General features: G+C 40.6%; 1 protein-coding gene across 2 annotated transcripts; it reads right to left on the reverse strand.

Moving 5' to 3' along the window:
* Window positions 1-2,509: 2,509 nt before the first annotated feature.
* On the reverse strand, window positions 2,510-9,076 carry LOC122109732 (T-cell surface glycoprotein CD1b-like). 2 transcript variants are annotated; one of them, XM_042682317.1, is made up of 6 exons: window positions 8,899-9,076; window positions 8,341-8,607; window positions 7,250-7,528; window positions 4,546-4,824; window positions 3,702-3,795; window positions 2,510-3,127 (listed from the first exon to the last, which is right to left on the reverse strand). In XM_042682317.1, the coding sequence occupies exons 1-6, from the start codon at window positions 8,957-8,959 to the stop codon at window positions 3,106-3,108; spliced, it is 1,002 nt and encodes a 333-aa protein (XP_042538251.1). In that variant the 5' UTR covers window positions 8,960-9,076; the 3' UTR covers window positions 2,510-3,105. The 2 variants fall into 2 exon arrangements, with proteins under 2 accessions (XP_042538251.1, XP_042538252.1); XM_042682318.1 differs by having other exon boundaries at window positions 8,341-8,506; window positions 8,899-8,978.
* Between the last annotated feature and the right edge of the window lie 6,077 nt (window positions 9,077-15,153).

Genomic DNA, 15,153 nt, shown 5'->3' on the forward strand with positions numbered 1-15,153 from the left:
GCCCTGAGAGGAACATTCCAGCTCTGAGCCCCATTGTGTGATGGTGACAGGTATTCCATTACTGGCATATGTTTTGGAGTGGGCTTTGGTGCTGCTTTATCAGGGGCCAGGTGTGTGGGTTCTAGAATACCTACAAGCATTTTCATATTTCCTTTGAAGCCACCTTGTTTGCATTTACATTAGTAGTCTCTACTTCAGAGTCTGAGGACACTAACTTTAGGCCTCAACAGTCCTCTAGAACAAATCCAAACTATAGCTTTCTCTTTAGAGGGAAAAATTCATTCCAAACGCAGGCCCTGAGTCGGACCTCACTGCTGCACTTTCCAAGGTGCTCAAATTGCTGCTCTCCAACACTGATTTCCTTCACAGTGCTCTAGAACCCTGCCATGGTCCTGAGCACTCATCAGCTTAGCCAGACCACCGTTGACTGCTTCGAGATTTTTCCCTTGTCCTAGAATGTGGCATCCTAATCATGCTTGCTGGAATGTGGGACCAAATTAGCCTCAGGTATTTAGTCCACACTTTTGCTTTTGAGAGAGGGCTGCAGGTTTTAATGGTATTTATGGGGGAGGTGGTTAAACTGTATGAGCCACTTGGTCTGTTATTCAGTATGCTGAACCATAAACTCAGAGCTTATCTATGGCAAGCAGTTGGGGTACGGGGGAACCTCTGACTTGATCAGGACAAACTAGGCCAGTGGCTTACAAACTGCTTGGCAAAGCATCAAAGTATTTTAGGGGTTGAGCCTCTGGAGTCCTTGGGGAGGTAAAGGGGTGTGAGTTGGGGGAGGTGAGCAGACTGGGCAACTCGCCCTTAAACAGAACAGCTCCCCTTGTAGCTGTGTTTCATATTGGGGTTCAGGGTAACATTTCATTTGCATGAGGAGGTTTGCTGCTGAAAGACATTGGAAAACCACTGAATAAGTCATCAGCTCCCCCAGGTCCAGAGCAGATGCTTCATCAACCATTCATCACAGGACAACAATCCAGTTAGTATTCCTGGGGTCCTTCAGAAGTGAGGAGAAACAGGGACCAGGCTGAGGTTACTGAAATTCCTGTTTTGAGGCCTTCACACCTGAGTGGAAGAAGAGGCTATTTTCTGGAAGGGGAACGGGCTTGGTTTGTGCCACGCCTACTCCAGTGGAGTCTGCTTAGCATGGGAAACCTGCTTTCAGACCTGAGAATGGGGCTTTACAGAGACCTATCTCTGAGTATTGGGACTTCACCGAAGTCTACCTCAGAGAATAGGGCTTCTAAGAGGCCTACTCCTGGAAAAGCTGGCAAACCCCTGGGAAAGATGTGTTTCTGCCTTTCTTCACTATATAAGAGTGCCTATTAATCTTTTACTGCTTCTACTGCTCTTTGTACTTACTCATTGTCAACGTTCCCTTATTCAAAGCTCTTTCTTAAGAGTGTTGACGACTCCAAAATCTGATGAGTGTCTTAAAAATATGACTAACTCACCAGAGTTAAGTGCTACCCTGAAACCCCTCTTATGGAGGCTAGTAGACAAGTTATAAGTAAATATAAAAGTATTGGGGGTTTCACGAAGTCACTTCAGCAGAAGGAATTGTTTGTAAGGGACTTACAAGAAGCTGTAGGCTCGGCTAGAACAGAAAGAATGTATGGCAATTGCTGAGATAACTATTTAGGAGAAAGAATTTCCTGCTACTCTCTTTTATTTACTAAGAGACTTGCTAGATCTAGGTCTCCTTGAGGTTTACTATTAAAGAAGAAACAGGAAAGATCTTATGGGAAAGTTAAGGCCTCTATAAAGATAGGTAATGGTTAATTGGTAACAAACATCATAATCGTTGTATTTCTTAGAGATAAGCCTGAAACAAATGCCTATCAGGTGACCAGCTGGTGACCACCCAAAAATGAAGCCATGCAGCAAGATTGTGTAACCTTTAGCCCTTTCTCGTGAAGACTTCTGTTATAAAAGTTTGTTATCCTCTGCATTAAATTGCACCAGCACCCACTCCTAATGTGTGTGAGTTGTCTGTTTGCCATCTCCCCCCCTATTCCAGGTTCCTCCCCTAGGTATCCTCCATCGTTCCGAAAGAGCCGGTCCGCAGCAGGTTGGTATTCCTAGAAGCATAGCTTAGGTGGGACCACAGTGGACAGTTTTGATCTGTTCTACCCTTAATGTGAGGGGCAATGGAAACCCCAGAGACTCTTCTTCCAGGGAAAACTAGAGACTCTCTTTAGAAGCTAGAGTTTCTTGGCCAAGAAGTCTGAGTATGGCTCCCTTATTGAGTGAGGGAAATAAATGTAATAACCATTTTATAGATTAAATAGATAGAGAGTATGTTTTTTGCTCTCCTGAGCCCAAAGGGACAAACAGCAACTTTCCTTAGGCCAAGGAAGAAACAAATCAGCCTTGCGATTATTAATCACTCTCCCCATTTATTCTTGGGCATGCATACACTAGTTTACTTTTTAATATCATAAAATGACAGAAGATTTGGTTAGTTTAGAAGAAAAGCAAAGCTCTGTAAAGATAAATATATATTCCTGTATTTTTATTTAATAATTTATAAATACCAAATATATTGTTCTTTTAATTTTGTGTAATATGTAATGATGATATTAAACAAGAAATAAAGCCCAGAAATTTAATGAGAAAAAAATCTGACCATAAAATTTAACTTTCCTGACAAAATATTTCCCAACATAAAAGGCTAAACAAGTGAACTCATCCAATTCTTCACAAACACAGTCATGCTGCCCCATACTTTGGAGAGTAACAAGACAGGAAACAAATCTCAACTCACCTTATGAAGTCAAAAAGTCATTCATACCAATACCTAACAAGGATAAGGCTAGAAACACATACAGGTAGATGAAAAACTAGAACCAAATATTCTCAAAGTAAATCCAAATGCATACATTCTCAACAAGCAGAAAAGATGAAAACATATAGAGTTGTTTTGCCAAATGAGCAATCAGTCATTGTAACACACATTAACACAAGAAATGATATGAAGCACATGTTTTCCTGCCAAAACAATAATTATTGACATAACAAAACTATCTCTTGAGTCCACAGGTTTCTCAGCGTCTTGGTACTTATTCCAAACGCGAGAGAAGAAATGTTGGGAGCTCATGGAATATCATCATATGACCTGTAAAGAACATAAGTTTTAAAAAATAGATATATAAGAGATATGAACAGAGTCATATACAGCATTCTTCACAGAACCCAATGGAAGAAGCAGCTCAAGTGCTCCTATGGTATTTAGACATGCAGTAGAAAGGACTCAGCCTGAAGAAGAAAGGTAATTCTGACGTAGCTGCCATAGAGATATATTCAGACAACAGATGGCTAAGAGTAAGAGGCCAGTCACAGGATGAATACCAATAATTCCAATCACATCCATAGAAAGCAAAAGTACAAGAGTCACTATCCCAGGGCCTGGGGAAGGGGGAAAGGAAACATGGCTTCAAATGTGAGGACAGTTTCACATTGCAAGAAGAACAAATAAAACAGCATTTATGTACTTAATATTGTTAGAAGCACTAATGATCGTAAAAGTTCTATGTTAGATGTATTTTGCCAAAAATCTTTAAATTACCTCTCCCCAGGGATCAAGGTTAAGAGGAAACTCTTGGTAGAAAGAGGACAACTAATGGGCTATTAGTAGATGAAAGATCAAAAAGTAGGGAACAGACAGAAAAGAAAGGTTAAAAAAAACTCACCAGCGCTTCCAAAACCACAGTGCAAGGCACAGCAAAAGGATCAAGCAAGGCACTATTACTGCAGCAATGATTAAACCAACAGAGACAGAGTATCCTGTGGATTGGAAGAGTAATCAATTGTCACTTCTAATGACACTTGCTCCATTACCTGGCCTTCCTTTGCCTAGTTAACCATCTTCCTATCATCCCAATTTTGGGGGGAGTCTGAGGTTAACAACTTTACTGAGATAAAGTGGATAGATAGGATATTGTCACTAGGGGACTTTGAACTCAGACTCTCCCTTAGGTTTTCTAGATCCACATTGGTGCTCTACCACTCCACTACATCTCCACTTTTGACTTTTGTCTCGTTAACTAGACATGAGAACCCCAGGGATTTGTCTGCCTGGGATGTCTTTAAACCTTGATCCTCAGAGATCAGCCTCCCAAGGAGCTAGGATTACACACATGAGCCACTATCACCCAGCTAAGAACTGCATCTATTTAAGGGTGGACAATTTACTGAGTGTGAACACATGAAAACACACATGTTACCATCACCACTTTTGAGAGAGTGTCTCCCTATAATGTAAGTTGGCCATTAAATTGTCATGCTGTGTCTCAAACTCACTAGTGCTGAGATTACAAGTAAGTGCTCTCATGCCCAGCTCAGTATCTTTCTAAATGTCCTTGGATCATCTTCTTCCTTATACCTGCCCATTCTGCCTGACTCCTGTCCCCTTTCGCCCACCAAATGTCTTCTAGCCCTTCCTCCTCACCATTCCCTGTCCCTCACACACCCTCTCCCTCTTTGCTTTAGAGCCACCTGCTCCCACTCCCAGCCAGAACTCCAGCTCTCTCTCACCCCAGTAGAGGACGATGGTCTGTCTCCCTAGACTGCTGTGCTTCACATGGCAGCTCAGGCCCTTCGCCTCCTCAGCTTTCACATCCAGGCTTGCTCGCAGATACCACGTCCCATCAGCATAGGGCAGGAAGTCATCTCTCTGGGTGTCCAGCTGCTCCTGATCACCTCGCATCCACATCACCCACACAGGCTTTGGGTAGAAGCCAGAGACATGACACACCAGCCGCAGATGGCCAGGCCCAAGACTGGGGCCACTGGACAGCCAGGCTTCAGGCTTCACTGGAGCAGGAAGAGGCAGAGACAATACTAGAAAATAACTCTAACCTGGGGCTTATGGACTTCAAAGTCCACATGTTTGGACATAGACCTCCCGACTTCCTTGAAAACAAAATCAATGACTGATGGACTCTCACTCTTTCTTCTAAGCTCTACAATTTGTTATTGCATGCAACTGTTTGTACTGTTTGTATAAAAATAAGAGAAAAAAAAATAAGGGAAAAAGAAAAATGGTGTACATCTTTATTGAGGATTTATTTTCATTGCAAACTTTAAACATTGTAATTCACTGAAATCATTTTTCTACTATCAAATATGTACCTTTCTTTCATGCTGGTATTCAACATTGTGAAAATGCCAATACTTCCCAAGGCTATCTACAAATTCAATGTGGTACTTTTCAATATTGCAACTTCATTCTTCAAGAAAATAGAAGAGACAATCCAAAAATTCATATGGAAAAATGAAAGACCCCGAATAGCAAAAACAGTGCTGGAGGAATATCAATACCACATTTCAAACTCTGCTACAAAGCCATAGTAATCAAAACAGCTTGGTACTGGCACAAGAACAGACCTCAGGACCAATGGAATAGAACTGAAAACCCAGAAATGAACCCACAGATCTATAGCCATCTAATCTTCAATAAGGGAACTAAAAAATATAGAATGGAAGAAAGACAGCCTCTTCAGTAAATGGTGCTGGCAAAATTGGTTAACTATTTGTAGAAAACTAAAGCTAGATTCCTATATATTACCCTGCACCAGAATCAACTCCAAATGTATCAAAGACCTCAGAGTCAATGCAGACACTCTGAAAACATTACAGGACAGAATAGGAGAAACCCTAGGTCTTCTTGGCACAGGCTTAAATTCTCCTCATAGAGACCCAGAAACACAACAAATCAAAGAAAGGTGGGACAAATAGGATTGCATGAAGTTACAGAGCTTCCGCATGGCAAACGACATAGCTAGGAAGATCAATAGAAAGCCCATGGATTGGGAGAAGATCTTCACTAGCCATACAACAGACAAAGGTCTCATAGTTAAAATATACCTGGAACTCAAAAAATTAAATCCTCCAACAATAAATCATCAAAGAAAGAACTGTCCAATAAATAAGTGGGCTAAAGACTTAAAGAGAAACTACACTGAAGAGGAAAGAAAGATGGCCAATAGACACATTAAAAAAATGCTCAACCTCCCTAGCCATAAAAGAAATGCAAATCAAAACAACACTGAGATACCACCTCACCCCAGTTAGAATGCCCTATAATCAAGAACTCTAATAACAACAGATGCTGCAGGGGATGTGGACAGAAGGGAACCTTACTGCATTGTTGGTGGGAGTGTAAACTTGTATGGAGGTTTCTTAGAAGACTCCAGACACAGCTCCCCTATGACCCAGAAATTCCACTTTTGGGCATTTACTCGAATGATCACAAACAAGACCATACTAAAGCTACCAGTACAACTATGTTTATTGCAACATTATTTACCATAGCTAAGATATGGAACCAATCCAGATGCCCCTCCAAAGATGAATGGATCAAGAAAATGTGGTATATATGCACAATGGAATTCTATGCTTCCATCAGAAAAAATGTCATTGCTACCTTTGTTAGGAAATGGAAAGACTTGGAAAAAATTGTATTAAGTGAAGTAAGCCAGACCCAAAGAAATATAGGTCCCATGGTTTCCCTCATTTACAATAACTATTATATCTGAGACAAGGAGAAAAGTTCAGATAAGTTGATGTTAGGTGTTAGGACTCAAATGATTTTTCTTTCATGCTATTGTTTCTAATGTATTTATAAGATGATTTCTTTGTTGCTTTGTATGTCCCCCCTCCCCACGGTATAACCCCTGTTTTCACTGTATTTGATGTTGGTATAATTTGTGGAGTGGAAGGGAAAAAACAAAAGGTTTAAATAGGGATACATGTGGACCCATTACAACAATGAGATGTACAAGACATTATGCCAAAAAACAAACTTTACAACTTTGGGGTGGGCGCGGGTGGAGGGGTAGCAGGGAAGGTAAGGGGAAACAAAGGGGGAGGTTATGGGAAGGGGAAACAAAGGAGGAGTCAACAATGCTTGATAAGAAATGTACTCATTACCCTCCCATGTAATTGTAACCCCTCTGTATGGTATTTTCACGATAAATTAAACTTATTAATAAAAAAAAAATCTAAGAAAGTTGTTTTGCTAAAGAAAAATTATACAGACTTACATATTTTTCATTTTATTTCATATTTTCTTTAAAGGAGAGTTCTCTTCATCATCAATAGAGTTGTTTCTGGGAGGGCCTTTCATATCTGGTCAATGTCATAATATTACTTTGTATTTTTACTTGGAATAAATTAATTTTATGATGCTCTTTAAGTTTAAGGAAGGTGGTCAAAAGGGAAACAGAGCAGGACAAACCTTGCTTCTCCAGATCCTCCTTTCCCGCTTCAAGAAGGCTCAAGAGATATCCGGGGCAGGTTTTACAGAGGAGAGTGTCCACGATTTCCGAGATACCTTTGTACTGGTGGATGAATGTGCAGAAATTCTGAGCTCTTCTGCCACCTTCTGGTGCAGGTACACAGGAGTGATTCTTGATATACAGTAAATCCTGTTTTCTTAATGCTCCTGTCAGGAAGCTTAGGATGGCTCCCCCAGAATGCAGCTCACAGCCTGCTGTGCCCTGGATCTCAAAGGGATCTAAGGAGGAGGAACACAGATAAAAAGTTCAGCTACTAAACAACAAACTAGAAATAAAGACTGTGGAAAGGGTTCAGGATTTCAGATTTGATGAGCATATAATTCAGGAGTATAAAATGATGTGCTGAAACTATTACAACACTTAGAGGCTCTCAGATAGAGGAGCATTAAGAAGGGGCAAGCATGCCATAGATGGGCCAGAGTAGGGTGTGTGATGGTGGAAAGGAGATAGAACAGGTGGGTTGAGAATCAGGGAGTTGGAGTCAAAATTTCAGCAGCCTGGGGCTGGGAAGATGGCTCAGTGGTAGAGTGCTTGGCTGGCATGCATGAGGTTCTGGGTTCGATTCCTCAGCACCACATAAGTAAAAAAAAAAAAGCCCTAACTGGTGCTGTGACTCAAGTGGTAGAGCCCTAGCCTTGAGCTGAAGTGCAGAGGGACAGCACCCAGGCTCAGAATTCAAGCCCCGTGACCAACAAAAAAAAAAAAAAAATTCAGCATCCTGAGAGAAATAAAATACTCACTTAGACAGGACCAATCAGGAAGGATAAAGTCACCAAAATTGAGTAAGAAGAAGTCGCATTTTAGGGCATTCCGGCACAGGGAAGGAAAGTCAGGACAAGTTTCTTACAAGAAAAACAAGGCCTTGGTCACAAAGAAAGTGATTTCCTCCATCAGAGACCAAAGGAAAAGCAGCCAGATCTGAGTACTTCAGAGATGTAAAGATTGCTCTAGAGAAAGGTGTGCAGGCAGATAGGGGTGGAGAGAGGGATTCAAAGCAGGGTAGAGAAGGAGGAGAGGCAACAGTGCTCACATTGCAACTGGAAATCACTGGCATGTTTCTGCACTTCATCAATGAATCCGTAGTAGTACACTCGGATTAGCTCCAACAGCTCGGTCATTTCAGCATCAGTGAAATTCCCCTTGGACCAAGGCTTCAGAAATATGGGAGTGGCTGACTCACGGTCCCAGCCATGAATCTGCAAATCATCCAGCCAGCTTGAAAATTGAGTTTGTGCCCACGTTCTGTTGGCAAATGATGAGATCTGAATGCAGTGCAGACGGATTGGCTCCTGGAAGGCTGTGGAAATAGGGGAGAAACATGTAAAGAAAGGAAGGAATGGGATGGAGCAGGGATGAAAGCATGCACACTGAGAAGATGTGAAAGCACAAACTCAGAATCTGTGCACCCCATGAGCACTGTCTCTTTAAGAGCCTTGGGCCTCAGCCTTCAGCCCCAACTTCCAGAATGGTCAAGACTCTGGAGACAGGAGGCCTCAGAGCCTAGTTAACCAAGCTCACCAGACTAAGTGCAGCCTGTCTTTACCAGACCCTCCGCCACAGGGCAGGCTGCTACCCCAGTTGCTCTTACCATCCTGATTGTCCCCAGCTGGGAAGAGCACAGCTAGCAACACAAGTGGCAGGAGCAGCATCTCCCAGAGAGGACCTCAGGAGCTCAGGGCTCTGCTTGATGTCTGATTCTGCAATGCTGCTGCTCAGGACTCGGTACAGACTTCCTGTCTCTCCCACCTGAAAACTCTCTTCATAGAACTTGCAGATCAGAGAGGGAAATGTGTCCTTGCACAGCCTGCCTTCTCCACTCCAGGTTTCACTTCCCTCTTCCTTCCTTGGCCTGAAGCTTCTCTCCATGAATCCATTTTCATCAGATGACTTCAAAAGAAATTCCCCATGTCACTATACAAGCTTCTCAACCTCTCTAAGCTTCGATGTCATATCTGTACATACAGGGGAATACACAACAGTTGCTCAGCTTCATGAGCATCTGAACCCTGGAAGGAGTTTTGGTTTATGCACCCAGTTCATCCTCCATCCTCCCACTGTTCTGTCTTCTCCCTTAATGTAATGACTCTTCCTACTGTTGTCCACAGCTTCATTCCCTGCTTTATCTCCTTGTCTGGATTCCCTAATCTCATATTCTTAGTTCTAGGTTCCTGTTTTCATATCTTCTCTTCTACTTTATTAAACTTTCCAGAATTTTCCAATAAAACAGTAAAAATCAAAAATAGACAATTTGCCAAGGTCCCAGTGGAAAAAGCAGAACTTCACAACTGAAAAGACAGCAGAAAAACATTATTTTCTTTATTTGTTAACCAAGCTGCCAAATATAAAGAATAAATATATCTGTGAGCTTGAGATATTTAAATACAAAATGTAAATATCCACAATTAAATGAAAGTAGGATGATGATTTAAAAAGCTGATAAGTACCTCAAAATTTGTTCAAACAAATATATTTATGTTAGTTTTAGTTTTAGATTCAGGGTCTGGCTCTATCCCTGAATTCTTTGGCTCAAGTCTAGCACTCTAACACTTTAATCACAGCTCTACTTCTGGTTTTCTGGCAGTTATTGGACATAAGAGTCTCACTGACTTTCTTATTCAGTCTGGCTTCAATCCCCAATACTCAGATTTCAGGCTCCTGAATAGTTAGGATTAGAGCTGTGAGCCACCAGCTCTTGGACCATGGGATCCTTTGAGGGTGTTTTGATTATCTTGTAGACAAGAACTAATATGTATTACTCAATATATATTTTATTTGTGAATAGTTTGCCTATTTTCCCTGTTTTGTTCTGCCTGTCTATACACAGACACATGCATCTCAATAAACTTACAGTAATAGAATGGGATGTAGATAAAGCTGTTTATTAAAACTGATCAGAAGTGAAGTACCATATATAATATTCTAGTATCTTTTCCTTTGAAACTAATGCTTTTATTTCATATTTTCCGAGTCCTTGTTGTTTTCACATGAATTCTAGTAGCCTAATTTTTTAATAAAAATGGAACCAAAACACCCAGCACATCCACAACATATACTTTTTTGCTTTAAATGTAGAATATAAACGCTTATGCCATACATATGGACTGTACTGGCATGCTAACGGAAATATCCTAATGTTTTAAAGAATAATTTTAGCAGTGACGGGTATTGAAAATGTATTTTAAGGTGGGCACCATTGATTCACACCTGTAATCCTAGCTTCTCAGGAAGCTGAGATCTGAAGATTGGAGTTCAAAGTCACTCCGTGCAGGAAAGTCCAGGCGATTCTTTTTTTTTTTTTTTTCATCTTCTATGTATCTCTTTATTGTCAAGTTGATGTACAGAGGGATTACAGTCACATAGTAAGGTAATAAGTACTTTTCCTGTCAAACTTGTTACCTCTTCCGTCATTTTCTCCTATTTTCTCTCTCCTACCACCCCCTGCAAGTTACACAGGTCATTTCAAGCATGTTGTCTTGTGACTGTCACTGTCGCATTAATTCCCCTGTTGTCCTTTGTCTCACCATTCTGTTGTTCCCCTACCCTTCCTTAATTCAGATAAACATATATGCAAAACCCAGGGTACCAAAATCAAATACAGTGACAACAGGGGGTATACCATAGGGGGAACAACACACAAAAGAAACAAGAAATCACACGGTGCATTAAAAAACAACAACAAAGGAAAACCTCTTCTGTCCATGTCTTGGAATTCATTTCACTTAGCATCATCTTACATGGCTATATGTACATAGCTATTGACCTATTTTGCTCACCTGCTAAGATTAAACTAGACATATACTAATTGTTGCAAATAAGAGAAACAATGGGACCTATGTTTCAGAAAAGGCCTGAAGAGGCACTGTAGTTCAAGTGTAGTGGTAGAAAAAAAGAGTAGTGGTAGTGTTGTGGTGGTGGGAGGGAAAAGATGTTCGGGGAAAAACAAAGGAGGAGGTAACAATGTTTGATAGAAAATGTACTCATTACATTGCTCATGTAACTGTAACCCCTCTGTACAGTTTTTTACAATAAAAAATATAAAAAGAGTAGTGGTAGACATAGCTAAGATATGGAACCAGTCCAGATGCACCTCAGTAGATAAATGGATCAGGAAAATGTGGTATGTATATAAAATGGATTTCTATGCCTCCATCAGAAAGAATGACACCGCCCCATTTGTTAGGAAATGGAAAGACTTGGAAAAAATACACTAATTGAAGTAAGCTTGACTCAAAGAAACATAGGTCCCATGGTTTCCCTTATCTGCAATAACTAGTATCTGTCTAGGACAAGCAGAAGAGGTCAAAAGCTATGTACATATGACCATACAAGCTGATGCTAAGCGAAATGAACCCCAAGATAGGGACACAAGAAGCTTCATCTTTGTTGCTGTTTGTTTTGAAGTACTTATAGTGTACTATGTGATTTCTTTTGTTTCTTTGTATGTTCTTCCCCCTTGTTACAACCCCTGTTGTCACTGTATTTGATTCCATTGTCCTGCATCTTGTATATAAATTTTTTTCTAATTTGGGGAGGGAAAGGGAAATAACAAAATGCTGAAATAAGGATCCAGGATGACCCATTGTACCAATGAGATGTACAGACACTATGTTGAAAACAAAGTTTACAACTTTGCAGGGGGCAGGGAGGGAAGGGAAGAGTTGGGGAGGTGGGGAGGAAAGGGATGGTAGGGGAAAATAAAGGAAAGGGTAACAATTCTCCATAGGAAATGGACTCATTAACTTGCTCATGTAACTGTAACCCCTCTGTGCAGTATCTTTACAATAAAAAATATATATTAAGAACAAAAAGAAGGTAGTAGTAGAGTGCTAGCCTTGAGCACAGATAGTTCAAGGATGTCGCCCATGCCCTGAGTTCAAGGATGAGGACTGGAAAAAAGAAAAAGAAAAAACACATTTTAGGTTCTTTAGCATGCTGAGTTCAAGGTGACTTTACATATATCTTTTGAGACCTGTGTGATTTCGTTTTGCCAATCTACCCAACCTGAAGAAAAAGGAGAAAGGAAATAATTTCTTGATTCCCAAGACACATTGAGAGTCAGGAGCTGATGCTATTGCACACAAGAGGTTTCAGGAGACCAAACACAGGCAAAGCCACTTCTGGAACTGGCTACTGAAGTGACAAGGAGCTGGGAAGATTATGCATATCTCAAGCCTCTATGTGGAGAATCTGAAATTCTATAAAGGCATCCAAAGATCATTCATCCAAAGAAAAGCAGGTGGCTACACTCTAGACAAGATAACATTTTCCCAATATGGATGTTGCTGTGAGTGATGCTGTGGGCAGCAGACAGCTGACAAATGGAAACATGCACTGGAAATGGATACAACAAAGCAGGTGCAGTTTGGTAACTGATGCTCAGAGGCGATGTTGTGAGCCTTCCACCACAAGTGAGGCCTACATTCACTAGGTTCAGTCTACAGGAGTGCAGGTGAGCAGATTTGGGTCACTGTAATTTCTGTGTAGATATAATCACATTTCAGTTTGTAATCATTGTGAGACAGTGGCATTTGTGCTTCAAAAATTCTCTTCATCGCCTGGTGCCGGTGGCTCATGCCTATAATCCTAGTTACTCAGGAGACTAAGATATGAGGATCCTGGTTCAAAGCCAGCCCAGGCAGGAAAGTCTATAAGACTCTTATCTCTAATAAACCACTGAAAAAAAAACAGAAATAGTGCTGTGGCTCAAGAGGTAGAGCTTTAGCCTTGAGCTGAACAGCTCAGGGTCAGCATCCAGGCCCAGTATTCAAGCCCCATGACCAACAAAAAAATTCTCTTAATCTCTTTATTTAGGGTCATTGGTATCTAAGAAGCTCTACATGTTTAATATATGTAAGTCAGTGTTTGGTCATAGAGATATACTCATAAATCATAAGCACTCTGAAGTCCAAGGACATATCCATAACCTCCTAAAGTCTCACCTCATCCTACTTTGTGTGAGTGTGGAGTACTTATCATGAAACCTACCTAGCTAGCAAAATGTAAATGCATATTGAAATCTAGAGAAGGATTAAGGAAAGAAAAGGAGAAGGGGGAGATCAAGAAAAAGGAGAGAAGGAGAAAGAGAAGGAGAAGGGGAGGCAGAAGGAGAAGGAGGAGGAGGAGGAAGAGGAGGGGAAGATGGAGAAAGAAGAAGAAGAGGAAGTAGGAGGAGAGGAGGAGAAAGAGGAAGAGGAGGAGGAGGAGGAACAAGAAGGAGAAGAAGGGGTAGAAGGAGAAGAAGAGGAAGAAGAGGAAGAAGGAGGAAGGGGAGGAGGAGGAAGAGGAGGAGCAAGCTTCTGCCTACAAGGAGATCATAGGTGACAAAAATCATACCATTGAAGGAAACTGAAATATTGGTCTGCTGTTCTCTTTCTCTCTTTCTTTCTCTGTCTTTCCCTCCTCCTTCTTCCTTCACTTTACAGCTGCTATAGAATGTCCAGCTTCTGCACAGGTGATAGATATGTGTGTGTGTGTGTGTAGGTCTAGATGTCAGAACTAAACTGATCAAGACTCAGGCCTCAAAAACTATAAGCCAAAATAAAACTTTCCCTTTTGAAGATGATTGTCTAAAGTATTTTTATAAAATAGTAGAAATCAGACTAAGACAAAAGACTTCAACATTATTTTTCAAATGAGTGGTTTGTTATTTAAAGCAGAAATTTTGGAACATTATTGTCTCCATTACTCATTAGTTAAATGACTGCTGCTCTCATCTGTAGAAAGAGAAAAATAGTAACTGGCCAGCATTCTTATAAAGTGTGTTAATGTCTGCTCTAAAGAGATGCCATTCAAATTATTTTTCTCTTTTATCTTGTTTTCCTTTTTCATTCAAATTATTTTTATTATCCAATTAGCTTTAACAATGTCATGTACTTTTTCATTTTCACACTGGTAATGGCATTTAAGTCACACTAACATTCAATGTGCAATCATTATTATATTATCAGTCATAACAAGTAATTCATAACATATGTTGTGTTTTTGTCTATGGTGTTCACTCTTGGGTCAGGATTATGGAAGAGGGAATGTAAAGTCTGATAGACTATAAAGGAGGCTCAAGTGTCTGGCTATTCAGTGAAAATTATCAGAAAATTGGAAATAAGTTTCATCTTGATAAACTAATAAAAATGATGGGATCATTTATAAAAGAAAGTGATAGAGGGAGCAAAGTAGTTAATGGAGAAAAGGTAATGATCTGCTTTAACTCAATATGGATAAAATGTAAGTAGCAAAAACCTCTAGGTGTCTTCTGTGGGTACACTGGAGAATCAGTGCCTAAAGCTTTCTTTCTCATTTGAACAGAAGCCCAAGACTAAGTGCAGCATATCTTCTTTCATCTGCAGGTAATATTCTCAGAGGTCCACAATTCTATTTCTACCTATCCTGGTCCACTTACAAAAAGCTTTCTTTATTGTCAACTTACCCCATTTTCCAAGAGGAATATATTAGAAAGATATTCTGCAAAGCCAGTATCTTTCCAGAAGGAGAACTAGTATGTACTCAGTTATCTTATTCAGGCACCTTGACATTCCCAAAAAATGTCACAGTGCATAAGAGTCATCTTTCCCTAGGAGAGTCCCTGGGGATCACCAAAGTAGAACAGAAGAGAAACCCAGAGAAGCAATTAATTGTTATCTCGCCTTGCCACTCACAATACGGAATACTCCAATGGGATCTCTGGGATCTCCTTTCTCCTTCCCATGTTCCATGTGTGTGTCTACATCTTACCACATGTGAAATGGTGATAACCTGTAGGAGCGCACTGAGAGTTGGCATTTTACCAACTTGGAACACTGCCAGTGATCCACCTGCATCTTTTTCTTTCATTCTTTGCAAGTAGTCA

This window comes from Dipodomys spectabilis, unplaced genomic scaffold (genome assembly GCF_019054845.1).
Source record: "Dipodomys spectabilis isolate Male_0828 unplaced genomic scaffold, ASM1905484v1 ptg000069l, whole genome shotgun sequence".
In the NCBI taxonomy this organism is placed as follows: domain Eukaryota; kingdom Metazoa; phylum Chordata; class Mammalia; order Rodentia; family Heteromyidae; genus Dipodomys; species Dipodomys spectabilis.

Excerpts from the sequence above, each read along its gene's own strand:
- LOC122109732 (XM_042682317.1), bottom strand. The coding sequence starts at position 8,959 with ATGCTGCTCCTGCCACTTGTGTTGCTAGCTGTGCTCTTCCCAGCTGGG. Across the intron at positions 7,529-8,340 it reads CAGTGATTTCCAGTTGCAAT|ATCCCTTTGAGATCCAGGGC; the intron begins GTGAGCACTGTT and ends CCTCCTCCTTAG. Across the intron at positions 4,825-7,249 it reads GGAGGATCTGGAGAAGCAAG|TGAAGCCTGAAGCCTGGCTG; the intron begins GTTTGTCCTGCT and ends TTCCTGCTCCAG.